This window comes from Polyodon spathula, chromosome 5, assembly GCF_017654505.1.
Source record: "Polyodon spathula isolate WHYD16114869_AA chromosome 5, ASM1765450v1, whole genome shotgun sequence".
Taxonomy (NCBI): domain Eukaryota; kingdom Metazoa; phylum Chordata; class Actinopteri; order Acipenseriformes; family Polyodontidae; genus Polyodon; species Polyodon spathula.
The window spans coordinates 40,373,941-40,390,654 of record NC_054538.1 but is presented as its reverse complement, the minus strand read 5'-3'; the positions used below and the strand labels follow the sequence as shown (position 1 = coordinate 40,390,654).

At 38.6% G+C, this 16,714-nt stretch overlaps 1 protein-coding gene across 1 annotated transcript; it reads right to left on the bottom strand.

The window, feature by feature from the left end:
• Positions 1-4,887: 4,887 nt before the first annotated feature.
• On the bottom strand, positions 4,888-16,601 carry LOC121315958 (denticleless protein homolog). Its single transcript, XM_041250594.1, has 15 exons — positions 16,467-16,601; positions 15,432-15,557; positions 14,898-14,990; positions 14,526-14,587; positions 14,093-14,213; positions 12,035-12,100; positions 11,438-11,550; positions 11,106-11,179; positions 10,638-10,741; positions 10,110-10,214; positions 8,038-8,150; positions 7,219-7,308; positions 6,850-6,991; positions 5,772-6,511; positions 4,888-5,431 (listed from the first exon to the last, which is right to left on the bottom strand). The coding sequence occupies exons 1-15, from the start codon at positions 16,516-16,518 to the stop codon at positions 5,366-5,368; spliced, it is 2,067 nt and encodes a 688-aa protein (XP_041106528.1). The 5' UTR covers positions 16,519-16,601; the 3' UTR covers positions 4,888-5,365.
• Between the last annotated feature and the right edge of the window lie 113 nt (positions 16,602-16,714).

Below are 16,714 nucleotides of genomic sequence, written 5' to 3'. Positions count from 1 at the left end.
CTGAGATGCAGGTGGGAGGAGCTAGAATACAAAACTTATGGAGCTAGGACATGAAAGCCTGCTATGACCCGTGTTGTTATTATGCTTTTGTATAGTCTCTGCATTTCCCTGCCGCAATTGGTTCTCCCTTTGTAATTAGTGAGCGTTGAAATTACCTTGAAATTCAAATGACACTGCACCATGACCAGAACAGACTGTTCCGTGCAATTATGTGGTATATCACCTTTCCATACAGCATACCAACATTCATTATCTGAACAAATTTGTACTTGTCTTGAACATTATTCCCAAAGAGGTTCCCAGCTACATCCCAAAGTTTGATTTTTGAACCCCAAACTCAAAATATTTAACTAAGACAGTATTAGTTTGTGCTGTAACACTTTGAATATAAAGTTAACTTATGACAGACTGCTTTTTTCTCTGGCAACTACGACAGCACATTTTGAAAAGCCTTTATGATACACGGCATCAGTCTACCTCCGATTTCAGAGTCCTCATTATGAGCAAGGGAGAGATCTATCAAACGTTACTTATATTGATGCATGATTCATATTGTTGAATAAAATGGCAGAAAGCATTACGATTAATTATTCTTTTATATTTTACAAAATGTTGTGACTTTGTTGGGTTATATTTATATTTGTTTATTTCTATCCATGTCCAGATGTGCTAATGTTTTCTGTTTTAAATATATATTGTAAAAAGGGTGCTTGCAGTATGCGGTGTGTTCAGTGATTAGATCTTATAGCCAGTAGGGTTGGTGTATTGGAGGAAAGCTTTGTTTTAACAATTTACAATTATGAAAGTATATACAAGTTTTAAAATCAATCAATCCCAAGTTTTCACAGAAACAAACATCCATTAAAAAAAAAAAAAAAAAAAACACACATTGCGAGTGCTGCAAACCGGCACCAATAATTAAGAAGGAAACACATTTGTTTATTTAGCCTCTTCAGCCTCACTTTATTAGTTTTAGGTCCATTAACACCCAGTTAAGCACAGCAGTGGGTGTCATAGTACAGCTGGGCTGTTTCAGTAACTTTTATTGGTTTCCTTGTGGTTTCCTGCACGGCAGCCAACAGAAGGTAACTCGGTCAGCGCTGGCCACAGCAAACACCTTCATAAGAAGCCTTGTTATTTATAGTCCGATTCACTACACTTGTTGGCACAGCTTTAACCCATGTGTGTTTGCAGCAAAGAATGAACAGCTGTGTATTCAGAATTAGAGCACCTACATGATTTAATTAAATTTGTATGTGGCCTCTGACACCAAGTGATTTATAAAAGATTGCAAATACATAATGTATTGGAGAGAATATAGGCTCTAAAAGAATAAGCTTTGCTTACACTTGCTTCAAAAAGGCCTAATGGTTACATTTATATGGTCAAAGTATTCTAAACATGCTAGTTATTCAATAATCTTTTTACAGGCCAGTAAAATATAATAAATTATTATTCAGACGGATGCATTTGGAATTTTAGCCTTTGGCTAATGTTGCACACACACAAAGACAGAAAAAAAGCAGAATTCATGTTCAGAGCAAGAGGTTTACTCTGCAAGAATTCAACCTGTGGTTAAAATAGCAGAACAATCCACACCTTGTACAGAAGACTGAAACTTTGAATATAACTGCACACTTTACTGTGCAATTGTTTAAATGCATTTCCAAATAAGATACCTCTAAAAAGATATAATTCAACCCAATTTACCTTTAAATATAATAGAGTACAGCACTGTTATGTAAATACCAGAGATTAGAGCAGAGAAGCATGGCACATAACAGGACAAGCTAGCAGGGGATCTTCAAATCCAAGGTTTTATTGTTGAGAATTTTTTGTAGAGCACATCTAAAGATGCTAGCCCCTTCGTTCTAATTTGGTTGTTTTTGTACATGTGAAATACTTTTGGTTTCTCTTCAGTAAATCAAAAAGTGTGACAGCTAAATAACTGACTACATTTTTTATAAATACAGTTATAGGGCAAGGCTTCCACCCAACCTCACTGCCCTGCGCTGGGAGGCTTAGTAAAATGAGACAGCCATTCCAACAATGTGCACTACTAATGCCCCCCTCCCCAGGGCACTCAAAACTTGACACTTCCATCTCAACAGGATTGCATAGTAAATAAACCGTGCCATTACGATAGTGTTCCATAAGAATGCGAGCACTCATTTCCATTGCTAAAGACATGTTCATGCTACAGTAGCTTTATCACTGGGGCTGAAGTTGAAGGCTATAAAATGTAATATGGCAGCATGGAACAAACTCGGACAGCTAAATGGGGTCTGGAATGCTGTTGCATTTGATACCAGTGATAACTGTAAAAAGAAAAAAACATTTAAAATAAGTTGCACTTTATAAAAAGAAAACAACACTACTAGACAGAAGTCAGTGACGAAGCATTACAAATCAAGTTCAACATGCTTTTTATATATACAAATACAACACAACATTAAATATAAAAGGAAGCTTGTCAAATATACTACAAACAAGGTATTCACAGGAGCAAAACAGCTTTGTTGAATGAACAGGTGAGTTTCAACACAAATACACATCAACTATGAAGAACACTGGAATCAAGAATGACCACAATGGAACGAACCAGATAAACATAATCATAAAAGGTATGCTGATATGCTAACCCATGGCATTGAAGTTAGAGATGACAACTCCAATGAGAAGTTCTTATTTAACCATTTGTATGCTGCACAGACCTGTAGTTCTAATGTGACAAAGTATATGACATTTGCACAGCATTGCTTATTGAAATGGAATTACTGACAGGGTATTAATCCCCACAAACCAAAGCGGGCCAAAGTTAAATCAAACAAAGATACTACTGTCTGCCTAGTCATATTATAGATGAAAAAAAATACTACATTAAGACCAAAATGGAAAACATACCCTACTCTTCTTACGTGGTCCAAAATGAAGAACAATTAGTTTCATATTTAATATAGCATGCTTTGCATTTAACGCAATTGTCATGTTGGTGTTGGAATGTATTTAAAAAAACAAAACACCACACTGCAAAAACAAGTTCAACCCCCCCCTTTTTTTTTTGTCTGGTGGCAGTTTGTTTCACTTAAATGTTATTCATATTTTAATACTAGCCAATCATTCTAGATGAAGGCTCAACAATGAGGAAAGAGTAAGGAAAGGCACTGCACCTTGTCAATGTGGTCGGCCTGAACATGTTTATTTCAGCCTTTCTGAAGGTTAGGGCAAGGCTTCACCTAGCAACAGTTTCACTGCAGACGTGGCTCAGCTTCATTTTGTCAACAAAACAAACACATTCTCTGAAGGCTACAGTTCCATTTATCATTATTGATCATGTGGGAACATACCTGAGACAATCCACGAGCAGTGATAGGGGTTAGTTAAGAAAATGAATCATCACCCTGTGTAATTGTAAACAAAGGGAGCGGTAAATCCTTAACCAATCATTACTTCCATTAACATAGAAAACCTAATATGGAGAGAATAATAGTGACGTTTTCACATGTACGGAACATTCCACTTCATTCACAAAAAGCTAAAACTAGAAAATAAAATAAATAAATTTAAATAAAACTGCCAAAAAAAGGTTAACATTACTGCGGTACCACAACCACTTTGACGCCTCCCATAAATTTCTGATTATATCTAAAATAAAACCTTTACTTTAATCACTAGGTAGCCATCATGCTTTGAAATACATTCCGATTTCACTCCTCAAACTTATGTTCAACAAATGTTCAGGCTTTTTCTGAAAGAGAAACACTTCCATATTAAATGCACACAAAACACTACTCAATTGCTAGCGTCATCCTGGTATTTGTTCTCCGCTGCAGAACAATTTTATTCCAGTACCTCTTCAATTCAAAAATTAGAAGCACAGCTCTGTCCTTTAGAAATTGGCAGGGATGGGGTTAAATTCCCCTACCTGCCTGGGTTCATTGTGTTCAGGTGGCTGGGGTTGATTAGTTGATTAGATGATTAGCTTAATTAACAATCAATCAGCACCCAGCCACCTGACATAATTAGGAGGAGGGAGCTGAGGAAGCAGGTTGGTGGGGTTTTTTGTTTGTGATTTTTGAATCTAGTGAAGGCATTGCCCAGCCTGGAAACCTTAATTTTGTAAGTTTTGCTCTTTGTCTTTCTTTTTGTGTTTAAATCCCTTTGTTTTGGCCCTTGTGCCCTTTTATTTTGTGTTGATTTATAATAAGAGTTATTTACTGCAGTCTGTCTCTGGGCCTCTATCCACTCGCCAGCCTGTCACACCGCCGTATAAAAATATTTACAGTAAAGCTATTTAAACATAAAAACCAATAGGGGATTGTGAACAGGCTTGCTGGTGGTGAGGTTAGACCCAGAACAGAAACACCCACACACACACAGTGGTGAGTAAATGAAAAGTGAATGTGCTTGCTTGTTTTAAAATAAATTTTATATATATAAATAAAAATAACTAACACACCGAACAAAACAAATGGAGCGGTGGCCAAAACAAAGATAGACAAACAAAAGCATTTGTTTTGCCTTTTATTATTTATTTATTTATTTGTTTTAACTTATTTTCTCCTCTCTCCCTGTACACTCGACCCAGAGTGAGTGAAACACTGCATCTTTTTTGCTAATCAGTCATTCACTTGGAATCTCGGTACATCTGCATGCGAACAAATTGTGCTCCCTGTGCTCCATATTAATACCCACTTTAATCTGCAAATGCAGTGTACAATCCCTGGACCTAAATACAAATATACATTTTGATAACACTCGTGCTACAAAACCCACACTCTGTGAACCAATACATACACAAAACATACACAGGGATACAAAACTTAAAAGGAAAATATAACCAGCATATCTCTCCTTGTGTTAGGAACAAGGCCAATTAAAAAAAAAAAAAAAAAAAAAAACAACCTTCATACGGGCCAAGTTACAGGGTGTTTCAACAAGGTGGTGCACAGCTCCAGTTAAGTTCCAACCTTACCTGCATGATTGCTTTGGTCTCAAAACAAAAATACTTCCTTTAGTCATATTTGCCTCATAAGACTTGTAGTACACAATGGAGATTCAACTATATTTTTAAAGCAGGTCTCTGAAATTGTCCTCTTTTCATGTTCAGCTACAACAAATGTTTCAAGGACCAGTAAAATAAGTAAACATTTAGTGTTAAACCACTATGAATTGGCACCAATTCTATTTACAACTGTATTACTCAAAAGGTATATGTTAAGCCTCCTGTTTTTTTTTTTTTTTAAGATGCTGTATAAATCAGGGTTATGTAGTTCATTTGCTGTTAAGGCAGTTTTCCCTGGCCAAGTGCTGCTCTCAGTCGTCAGTTTATTCTGGTGTTTTCTTCTGGAAGTACAAGGATAGTTTATTCTGGTGTTTTCTTCTGGAAGTACAAGGATATTTTTTTCATTGATCCTGGAGTGGTGGGAGTCTGAAAGAATGAAAAACACTTTTAAATTTGTGTAACTTTGCCTACCCCCCCAACAATTTTTCATTCATTTCCATTAAGAGACTGTTACATGTCTAGATCTCAAACCATTATAAAATCAAGTAGACAAACAATTTAATAAACCAAAATTTAAAAAGAAAAAAAAAAAAAAAAAAAGCTTATTTCCAGTTTTGAAAAAAATAAATACTTAATATATTTTATTCCACTCAAACTTTGCATTGGAGCAAAAGCTAGTAAAGCCAGTTCAAAGTCTCACAATGGGTGTCCTCAATCTCAAAATAAACATAACACAAAACAGTAGACTTGGTTGGAATCAATTTACCGGAGACCCTGTAGTCCTGCCGTCCTGCTTCTTGGCACCGGGACTCAAGCTAGTGGGACTCCCCTGCTCTCTCTTCAGTCTCTGACCCATTGCAGAGAGCCAGTCTGCCCGGCCAGGAGAGCTGTTCTCCTTGTCCAAGGGCCCCAGTGAAGGGATCTGATGGCCTGCCTCCAGACGCTGCTGGGCCCCATGTTCTGTATGGCCTGGACTGGGTCCCAGCTGATACTGCTGCTCTTCCTCTGTCAAACAGTACACTCCCCCAAGCCCTTGCCTCTTCTTAGCTAAAGGGTCAAGTTCCATCACACAGTCACAATCTCCAAGGCATCTCCGAGTACCGCCCACACTCGGCTCTAGTCGGCGTTTCACCCTCCTTTCTAAGGCAGGGGGTGGGTGGCTCTGGCCCATGGGGCTTAGCACTTTCAAGGGGGATGGAGTCCTCAGAGCTGCAGAGCCTGGGGTTCCAAGATTGGGAGAGCAGGGGGTCAGAAGGCTAGGAGAATCGGAGGTCTTGGTCAACCACTTCCTTATAGAGGAAGTTGTCTGTCTGGGAGTCGTGGGCGTGCGGCTGGCTGAGGTATGGGTCTTGTGACCAAGAGTTCGGAGGGAGGTGTGTGTGCTGGAAGGAAGTGGCAGGTCTGCAGTGCTGGGAGCACAGGCCGCAGCCTGGGGTGAAGAGAGTGCTGCGGAAACTTCTATTCTGGGGGTCTTGGCAGGAGTTTGCTCCAATGGAGTCACAGGTTCTGAATGAACAGTGAAGGACAAGAGAAAAATAAGTGTATTGGAGATTGCATTTTCACTGGCTTCATTTTGTTATTTAAAAAATTGAATAAAGTGATGACCATGTTTGTAAATGAGGTAGCCTTATTTTACTTGGAGTGGGGAGGAGAACATGCAATATGCAGGTCTCTCCATTTCTTCTGGGTAGACAGCCATGGTGGACTTGGTGTTCATGCATGTAAGTCATGAGCAATAAATTTACAGTGCAGACGAGGCTTTCCATGAAAAGTATCCGCATAGGGCAATGCCAAGTACCCCTTCTGCAAAAAGAAGCATCATCATATTGTTGGCCTTTCTTTACCTGGAGCTTTGACCTCAGAAGGCTTTTTCTTTAGACAGGCCCAGCCCACCAGATCTGCAGCTCCGACAGCAGAGTCCTCACTATCAGACCCCCGACTCAGACGCCAGATCCGAACTGTGTTGTCATCCGAACAAGAAGCAATCTGCCAGAGACATATAAAGTTAATCTTTAATAACTGGTGACACCATACCTGAACAATTATTGCTAATAGGGGCTGTAAATCTTATATTCCAAGGGTTTCTTAATAAATACAGGTATGTAAAGAAAAATTCTGTGTATTTCTCTGAAATTTCACCAAAAATTCTTCTCATACAAAAAAGATGCACGAAAACCGCTCAATAACCTTACACATCAATCAATTTTACTAACCTTGGTGAAATCAGTGGGGCACCAAGCAACAGAGGTAACTTCCTGGCAGTGACCCTGGAGCATCATGGGAGGAGACTTAGGGTCCGAGATCTAGATGACAAGGCAACAGAACTCAATTACAAACAAGCTACAGTTACTTCTAGTATTACTAAAGTGTGAAGTTTGCTCAGGATGTTCACTATGTCTACATGTTTTTTGTGGCCAAACAATTTTTCTAATGATAAAAACTCCTTCCACACGAACCACTATGGGGGAGTGGTTCTGGAAAATTATAAACAATGAATGAAGCCAGGGAAATGGCGCAATGCCCACCACAAAGTCTTCCTGGGTTATGGTTGACTTCACAGCACCTCTACTAAAGAAAGGCTTAAAAATAACTGTTTTATAAACTGCATTTTCTCTGAAAGAACAGTGTTTTTCTGACACATACTTCAGTCTTTCGGCATGTTACATTTCTTCTGCAATGATTTTATGTTGCGAGCACCAAATAAACCAAAACATGGACAACATCAACACAACCACAACTGGTAGAGTATTCTCCATGATTGTCATGATGGAAAACATTTCCCCACCCCCACAGAAAACTTCCAATTTATTAAAATCAGGAGAACAGAGTGCGTAGAGAAAAGTGCAATGTGAACCTGATAGAACTCTAGTCAGGATGAAGCAGCAAGTGAACCCAAACTAATTTGAATGCACTTAAAAAAAAACTCAAGTTCACCTGAATTTTTCTGCTGTGACTCAAACCGAAGCAAACCTGAAAAAAAAGAGTTGCAAGTGAACTGTGTGTGAAAGTGCCCTAAGAGGGCCAATTCTCACCTTCCAGATGTATGCATTGTGGTCACTAGAGCCACTGGCTAGGAACTGATCATCTGGGCTCACGCTAGATTTAATATAGAATGAGGAGTTGAGGTGGCCGTTGAATACCCCCACTGAAAAAAATAAAGAAAATAGCAGATATTAATTAGGCAGTGCTTGAAACCAACCGCACCAGAAAAGTACATCCTTACAACTACATATTCAATTGATGAGGCTCTATTGGGTTTGACAGTCACGTTGCAATTAAATACAGCAGAAAACGTGTCAAGTACCTACCCTGTACACACAAACTATGTCCTGTGGTCGTTGATAAATCAGGTTACAATGAAATTAAACAGAAAAAGGGCCACTTCTTAGATTTTGTTTTCCCCCTCTTGGCCCCTGGCCATAACCTTACAATCCAAAATAACTCAGACAAGAGATCTCTGTACTAAAAACAGAGCATATACCGTGGTTTGCAGAAGTATTCACACCCTACCAATAATGTCACATTTTGTTGAATTACAAATAATCTATGCAGTTTTTCAAACAAACTTTTGTTTTTAATTCAAAGCTGTAGTGTTTAAACAGAACACTGGTATACGAGGAGGAGCTTAAATGTCAGCAACACTATGAAATTTACTAGTTGCATTATTCAGCCCCTGAAGTCAATACTTGGTATCATACAGTAAATATGTTTAAAAATAAATAAAGTAAACCTTAGTTTTAAATGCTACATTTCTATACCTTAAAATACTGTAGTGAATATTTTTACATAATCACAGTATATATTGTTAGAAATCAAATTGTATGAAAAGAAAAAAAAACTTGACTGGGTTAGAAACATGCACTAGGCCTAGTCCCTGCACCTGCGAACTCCTTATGTCTTTTTTTTTTTTTTTTTTTTTTTTTTAAAGTACCCATCTATCTATCTATATTAGTGATCCCAGTAAGGTTTATATACACCCAGTTCTGAATGTCGAAGTTTAGGTCATATTCTCACCCCTCCCCCTTTGAAACTACTGCAACAGACGCTTCCCCTTCCTCTAGGTTGCATAGCAACACATTGCCAGGGGACCCAACCATTGCAGGGTGTTGAAGTTGTTTACAGCTCTTACTCTGCATCCCCTCTGGTTAGGTTATTTTGAGACCCCCTCTGTAAAGGACAGGAGGGTGATTTCCTTCCTTGGCAGCTGCTGCCTGCCTTCCAAGAGGCCCATTCAGATACTGTACAGCTGCTGCTAGGACTGCCCTTGGGCTCCCCCTGGTGATAGTGGGCTCCTACAGCACTACAGGGAGCAGTTGTACCTCTGCAACACTGGTACATTAAATAATTAGACATATGGTGAAATACAAAAGCACCACATCATAAAATAATTGTGCATTGTATTAAGAACATGAACACAACGCATGGCATGTAATTAAGCTATATACCGACTGAGTGAATGAGAATTATAGTGTTGTATCCCAGCGCTAAACTGGCTGCCACTTAAATGATACAGGCTGTTTTTCTCTTATTGTGCATTTAAAACATATTTTTGGGGCGGGTAGCCAGTGTCAATATTTGCCATTACTGAAGAGCATCTGGTAATAATGCATTACACAAGGCATTTCAGAGCAAAAGCATTGGCAGGTGTTGTAAAGTGTTGTACAGTAAAGTCAAAAAATATATATCTTGTACGTAATGCACAGTTACAGTATACATATTATTGACAGCCCATTCTCTTAAAGAGAAAGAAAATCATAAAGGCAGATTTCACAGGAGGGCTACAGGTATTGCGACCCCTACTGTTCAGCAAAGCACATCTCAATAAGAGACGAGCGTCCCGGGAACACTAGTAATTGTTGCAATAGAATGGGTAAATGAAATGATTTTACACACTGAAAGTTGAGACTCAAATCAGCTTAAGAACAATGTCTTCCTGTATGACACAGTCTATATAAAAGTAATTGAGCAGGACATTTGGGATTGCCCAATTAGGCATAAAGTGCATAATGTTACATGCTCCACTTCTTTTATTGCACTATAAAGCTTACTGACTCCTCCTAACAGACACCCAGCCCAGCAAGACTCCAGTTGTTTGATCCCTTACCTGGAGCCTTTTTCAAGCCAGTCACATTGAACATGTAGATATTCTCATCAGTGCAGTTTGCAAACAAGCGAGAGCCTGTAGAGTCCAACGCCAGACTGCAGTAGCCTAGTTGGGGAAAGCACAGTTTGGCGGATTAAAGATAAGCCAAGGCAAATAACAGCTGTTAATATAATATAACTGATCAATAGGAAGACTCATGTTTACTTCTACAAAGGCAAATTGGTGCAATTAGACCATTGGTGCAATAAAAAAAGATACTTGAGCCACCTGTATTGTACAGAAACAAGCACACCATATTCAAATATCAACATGTTCAGATAGTGTAGAGTGCCCTTGTCTGTGTACAGCAAAACTTGGCCTATCATTCAGATGCCATGTGTTTTATTGTTGCATCTGAAATACTGCTAGGTTTGTTCCGATTTAGAAAACTGAACCCCCCCCCCCCCCCCCCCTTCCTATAAATTGAGCAGGTTGACATGCATTTCAGCCAGTCTGGATTAGGGTAAATACAGTTTTAAAAAGACAAACCCAGCTTTCGTGAGCTGGTTCCAGGGTACGGGTAAGCCTGGAGAGGGACAGGGTCCTGGTAGTGGACTGTGTAGTTTTTTCTCAGGTCCCATAACTTAATTACACTGGAAGAAAAAAAAAAAAAAAAAAAGACACTTAACAAAGAAAAACTGCAGGCATTACATTTCACCGTGCTGTAATAAGGCATGATTTATTTAGTTTAGAAAGACCAATATTGAAAATACTTATTTTATTTCGATAAGACGGGTAAAGGGATAGCAAATCTATTTTCTCTATACAGATTCTCTTTACCATTTTAGGTTAAGGATAATGCAAGCCAGGTATAGAGGCAAATTCTCTCGGATTGGTTTTACTTTACATTTTATGAACAAAGCATGCAAGGCTAATTTGGGCTTTTCCACTGTGGTACTGTTCTGAGAGTTGCTCACTGAAACACAGGTGGATGTTACCAAGCTAAAGGAGTTTTACCCATCAACAGCTCCTGCAGAAATGAGGGTGTTCTCATCACGAAAGAGAACCACTGTCACACTTTGCTGGGAATCCTGGGAAGCAAAAAAAACAACTCAATGCTGGCCTACCATGGCTTCCTGTTATTTAAACGTGTAGTTCCAGGTTTAGTTATATTATAAATATTAGTTTTAACTTTGAAATATCTGTTGATGAGGTCTGTGACTCTTCCTTTCATAGAAAATATGAAGTTAAAATGGTACTGAAACGAATAATAATTAGGAAAGTGATTTGAATACCTGAATGTCTGTACTTTAGGTTTGCAGAAATAGGCTGAAAATGTAAAGACTCACCACAGAAGGAGCAACTCCTCTGCCTGCCTGTCGTTTCTTCAGTTTGGAAGGAGTCTGCCTGTCCAACTTATTGTGAGCCCCAGTGATCTGTTTCACTTGTCTGTAAAACCCTTCTGGGGAGAGATTGTGTGGGATAAGCTTCAGGTTCTGGTTGATCTAAAACACCTCTAAAGTTTGACCTTGGGTCAAAGCTCAAAATGCAAAACACCCTTGGTTGTTTACCTCAGCTAGACCAGTTGTGCCACTCATTCAGGCAGGAAGTCAGAGACAGATAAGGAACAATTCCCAAGCTATCTGTGGTGAAGTGCACTGCCTTGGCACTGTGCTACCTACACTTAAGTAATCACCTTGAGGTCAATACATCTATTAAGATGCCAAGACATCTGTTGCTTTGAAGTCCTGACTAGCAGGACAGGACTCGGAAGTATCAGAGTAAAATCCAAGTAAACAACTTGTTTAACAGTATTTTCAGTGGGTAAGTGTATATATATATATAAGAACAGAGCAACAGAAAGAAACTTCAGTTCAAGGTAAAAATTTAATATATTTTACTGAATTTATTTATTCATGGTTTGGACTGAAAATAAAAGGTCCTACCTTTCTTACTGCACCTTGTATCCCAAACCATGATGTTCCCGTCTCTTCCACCGGTGCAAAAAACAGCTTTAAAAATAAATAAAAGGGAAACTGGGTTGAATAATCTGCCATGTTAAATAAGTTTACAGTTCAGTGCTGTGCCCAAGAGCCACCTCTGGGCATTCATTTGTTGTTGTCCGCACAGTTTTTAGTTTTGTTCAGTATGATAACTGCACTACTGAGTCTATTTATAGTGAGCTTTCCAGAACAGAGAGACACCAGGCGGCACAAGCCAGGGGAATCACAGCAGAAAGATCAAATGTTAAAAGAGCGTGCAGCTGTATTACTCTAAATGGGCTACAGAGTATATTGCAGTCCTGTATAGGACTTTAAAAACTAGGTGGCCAACATATCGTACTATTTCAATTTGTCGCCGCAGCGCTTATTTTAAATTGATCAAAATGACCCTTAAATGAGGGCACCGATTATACGAGGACAGCCTTTAATAATACCATGCTTTACAAATGCTGCAATATTTTATTACATGATTTAAGGCATTTTAGAAGTGGCGTCGTGAGAGCCTCCGATCTGCAGCACTATACTTGTTTTTTTGGGGGTTGAATACAGAACATTTACTGACAGTCAGAGAGCCTATTAGGTGGGAGTTGGAAGGTCATTGGAGTACTGTATCAGCGAATAAAGAGTGTGTTTTGGTTGCTATGGTGCGGGAAAAGAAGAGGAGAGAGAACAGTAGTTGAGTATGATGCAGCTGCTTCTTAACGAAAAATATTACCTTTGAATATCGCTTTGATTTCTGTTTCTATACTAAAATATATCATACTCTGTTATTTTTTTTTTCCCCCTCACTATAATTTACCTGCTTGTTTGTAATGTTAATCTGTAAGAAAAACTGAAACTAAATTAAAGTTTTTTTAGTTTTTTTTTTTTTTTTTTTTTTTTTTTTAATTATATAATTGTACAGGATGGAGAAATTTCAATTGAGTAAAAAACAAAACAACTAAACCCAGCTAGCTTTTGGATAGCACTAAGTGACCGGCAAAGTTCCAGGTGAAGTCTTCACCATACAAGCTGAGGACGAGGTAAACAGACAGTCCTTGCTTTATCCCCTGCTGTGTTGCACTGAACTCTGCTGGGGAAAAAAAGGGATGCGAAGGACTGCTGTGCTGTAAGCAGTTCATCTTGGGTTGTCTGTCGGGACTGTACCACAATACAGTGTGCTTACTAAGGTGTGTGTGCATTAGTTTGTATTACATGGTGGATTGAGCCTGCAGTCTCTTCGGAGGTGTCACATGCACATAGCCAGAGTTGCGAGTTTCTTTCTTAATTTTTTGAGCAGGGGTAGAAAAAAAAATAGCTGAAATCGGAGTGAGGAGTTAATTTGAAGTATAGACACACACACACACACACACACACACACACACACACACACACAGTATTACTTCAAATTAACGCCACACTCACACACAATTAATTTTTTAAAGCAACAGGAAAAGCAGCTGGCAAGTTGACAGTTGATAGATTTGCACCTATACATCACTGCACATGTGTGCAAAGGAAAAATGCATTCCCAAGAATAATGGCAAACATACAAACCAATCAAGACCATGAACTTTCCAATCCTAGAATAATTCCTACTGGATCTTCCAGCAATAATTGGGTCTACTGTAACCTGTGTACTAGAAGTCATGTGATTTCATGACTCTCCCTTGAGTTCAAGAACCAGGAAAACAGAGAAGTTAAAGGTTGATTTAAGAATTCCCTAATACTAATTAATATTGCTTTACAAGAACTGTGGTTTAATTGAATAAAAGCATAGCAACTAACTGGATTCAGCAAAATATTCACTAAATTAAGTGAATAATTGAATTGTATGTACTGTGTGCGATTATATATCTATCTATAGATATATATATATATATATATATATATATATATATATATATATTATATATATATATATATATATATATATATATATATACACACATACATATATACACACACACACACACACACACACACTGATGACAAGGACAACCACATTTAAAAAATAGTTACCTTTTTCCTGTTTTCCAAAAGCCACAGACTTCAGACTGCATTGGTGTCCTTTGAAGGTGCCAAGATGCTCACTGGTCTTCACATCCCACAGCATAGCTGTCTGATCCCCAGATGCCGTTACCTACAGGAAAAGAAGCAGCGTTATCAAAGCAACTCAAGCCTTCTGCACCCAGAACCCGCTGAGATTGAACACTGTGTATAATTTTGTCAAATGATACACAATGTTTTAAATTACATTTGACTAAGGTGGATTATAAAGTTTTTTGGTCACTCTGGGACATGGAAATAAACAAACATTCACTGCAGAGTAATGAAACTAGGAAAGGGGAAGCAAAACAACGAGTAACAGTATTTCAAGACCACATAATTGTTAACTTAGTTCACTGCTCAAAATAGCCCCAGTTTGTTGCAAAGTTCTAAAAAGGCTGCTCACAATTTGAGGCTCTCCAGGAACCCAGGCAATGTCAAAGACAGCATTGGAATGAGCCAGCCATTCTGTAAGGTAAAAGATAAAACAAACATGGTTAGTTTTGTAGTCCATTTGTGGAAAAGGTCTCAGGAAACAGAACAATTTGACTCTGGCACCGGAGTCGCATTCTTTCTCTACATTTTTCAGAGGACCTTCAATATACTTTAAAAAAAAGACAGATTAAATCCAGTTTTACTTCTCTTACACATGGCACCACCTGCCACTTCAGTGCCCCCAAACCCCAAGCTTTTGTATGCGTAAAATAATCCCTTTTTAAAATACTGTGAAACAGTGGCCAAAAACTGTAGATGTGTGGCTTGACAAAAAACAACACACCTTTAAAAATAGGATTCTTTCGTGATTCTGTATTGTAGAGCCGGACGATCCCTTCCTCGTTGGCAACAGCAAGAACGTGCTGTATTTCAGGAGCTGGGGTGGTAAAAGCATGCTGTACTAGAAGGGCAATTTTCATGTGGAATGCAGTGCAAGCAAGCGACAGCTTCAAGGAAACAAAAGGCAAGGTACTAAACTGGCAAACCGAGATGTTCTTTACACTGCCTCTTAAGACAATTAACAAATAGCAACAGGGCTGTTCCAACAAAATGCTTGTTACACTGACAGCAATGATAAGCACACGTTTTTGTGCAGTTTTGAGCTTTATTATAACATACATTAAGGTAGTTTGGGCTGTGTTGTCGTCCAATGTAGCAGATATTACATTTGTTTAATTTGCAGAGCCCTGTCAGGTTAGAATATGTTGTGAATAGAAGCTTAATTTGTTTAAAAAAAAAAAAAAAAAAAAAAAAAAAAAAACACACACACCTAGGCCTGTTAAATAAGCAGGAATGTAGGCGGTTTGCTGCTATTTACCTGTAGAAAATGTACACCCAAAAGGAGGGACTGGAACCCCATTATCTCCATACGAAATGTGCTCATCGCGTCGGGTACACTGGTAACAGTCCAACATCTGGTGGAGGGGATACCTTTGCTGACGTTCTGTGGCAAAACAGTATTAACTAAATGATAACCTTAAAATCAAAAGAAACAACCTTAAATAATTGTACCCTCATTTGTACGTGGTAATTATATTCATGCAGCAACCCTGTTCCAAAATTCCACCACTTGCTTTCACTTCCATGATGAACAGGAAGGATGTAGTGCCAATGCCATTCCTCAAAGGTTGTGAAAGGAATGCAACTCCGGAGTGTTCACGCGCATTTTATAGTCAGTCTATTAAAACGAGGGGCTCAAGACAAGTAGTTTTATGCATAGAAAGTAGAACTAGGTCACGTGTGTGATCAAAACGGCAAATGCTATGACATTAAGTACTAAAGTAAACGTTTAAAATGCTCATATTTAACAGGTATGGCGATGAGCAGTGTGTTTTTGTTTAAATCAATAAAACAGTTATTTAAAGTATGGATCTTTAAAATCGTGTCAAGGCTTGTGCATTCAAGCATCACATTCTTAAAAAGCATGCCTTATGCACTCCATCCCCCAGCATGAAGGACAACAGAACTAGATTGCACTCAACACATTATATTACTCTAGCACAGATACAACATCAGTTTAAAATTTAACATGGCATAGACAAACAAAAATTGGATATAAACCCCGATCAACTTCAAAATCGATCTTTTTTTTTTTTTCCACAGATACCAAATTGTTCCACAAAAAGAAATCAGACCTGCTTCCTCCATTAATCAGCAATCGGTAGCTTTTTAAAACTGAAATGCAATGTATCTTTAAAGTCATTAACCTCGTACTAAACATGCAACAATAATGAACCACTTCTAAACCCGTTTGCGGATTGTTGCCTCCAGTTCCATTACTTTGTTAAAAAGCAGATCAAGCGGTAGGAATCTCTTACAATTTGACACAATCATCAGATAATCCTGGATTTACCATTGCATGTTCTACTAAAAACTCCTCGGTCAACAATGGAACGAAAAAGCATGTTTGCAGATATTTTCTGAACCAAACCGTTTTTTTTCTCTTCCCGATCTTCTCTGCTCCAACTGGATACTTAGAGATGAGATAATCGGGCTTTCCCGCTAAATAGCCAAAATGCTCAACATGCATCAGGACAAACGACCCGCGAAGGTGACGCAACGCACTCCGATTGGCCGAAACCATATGACTTGACACATCCT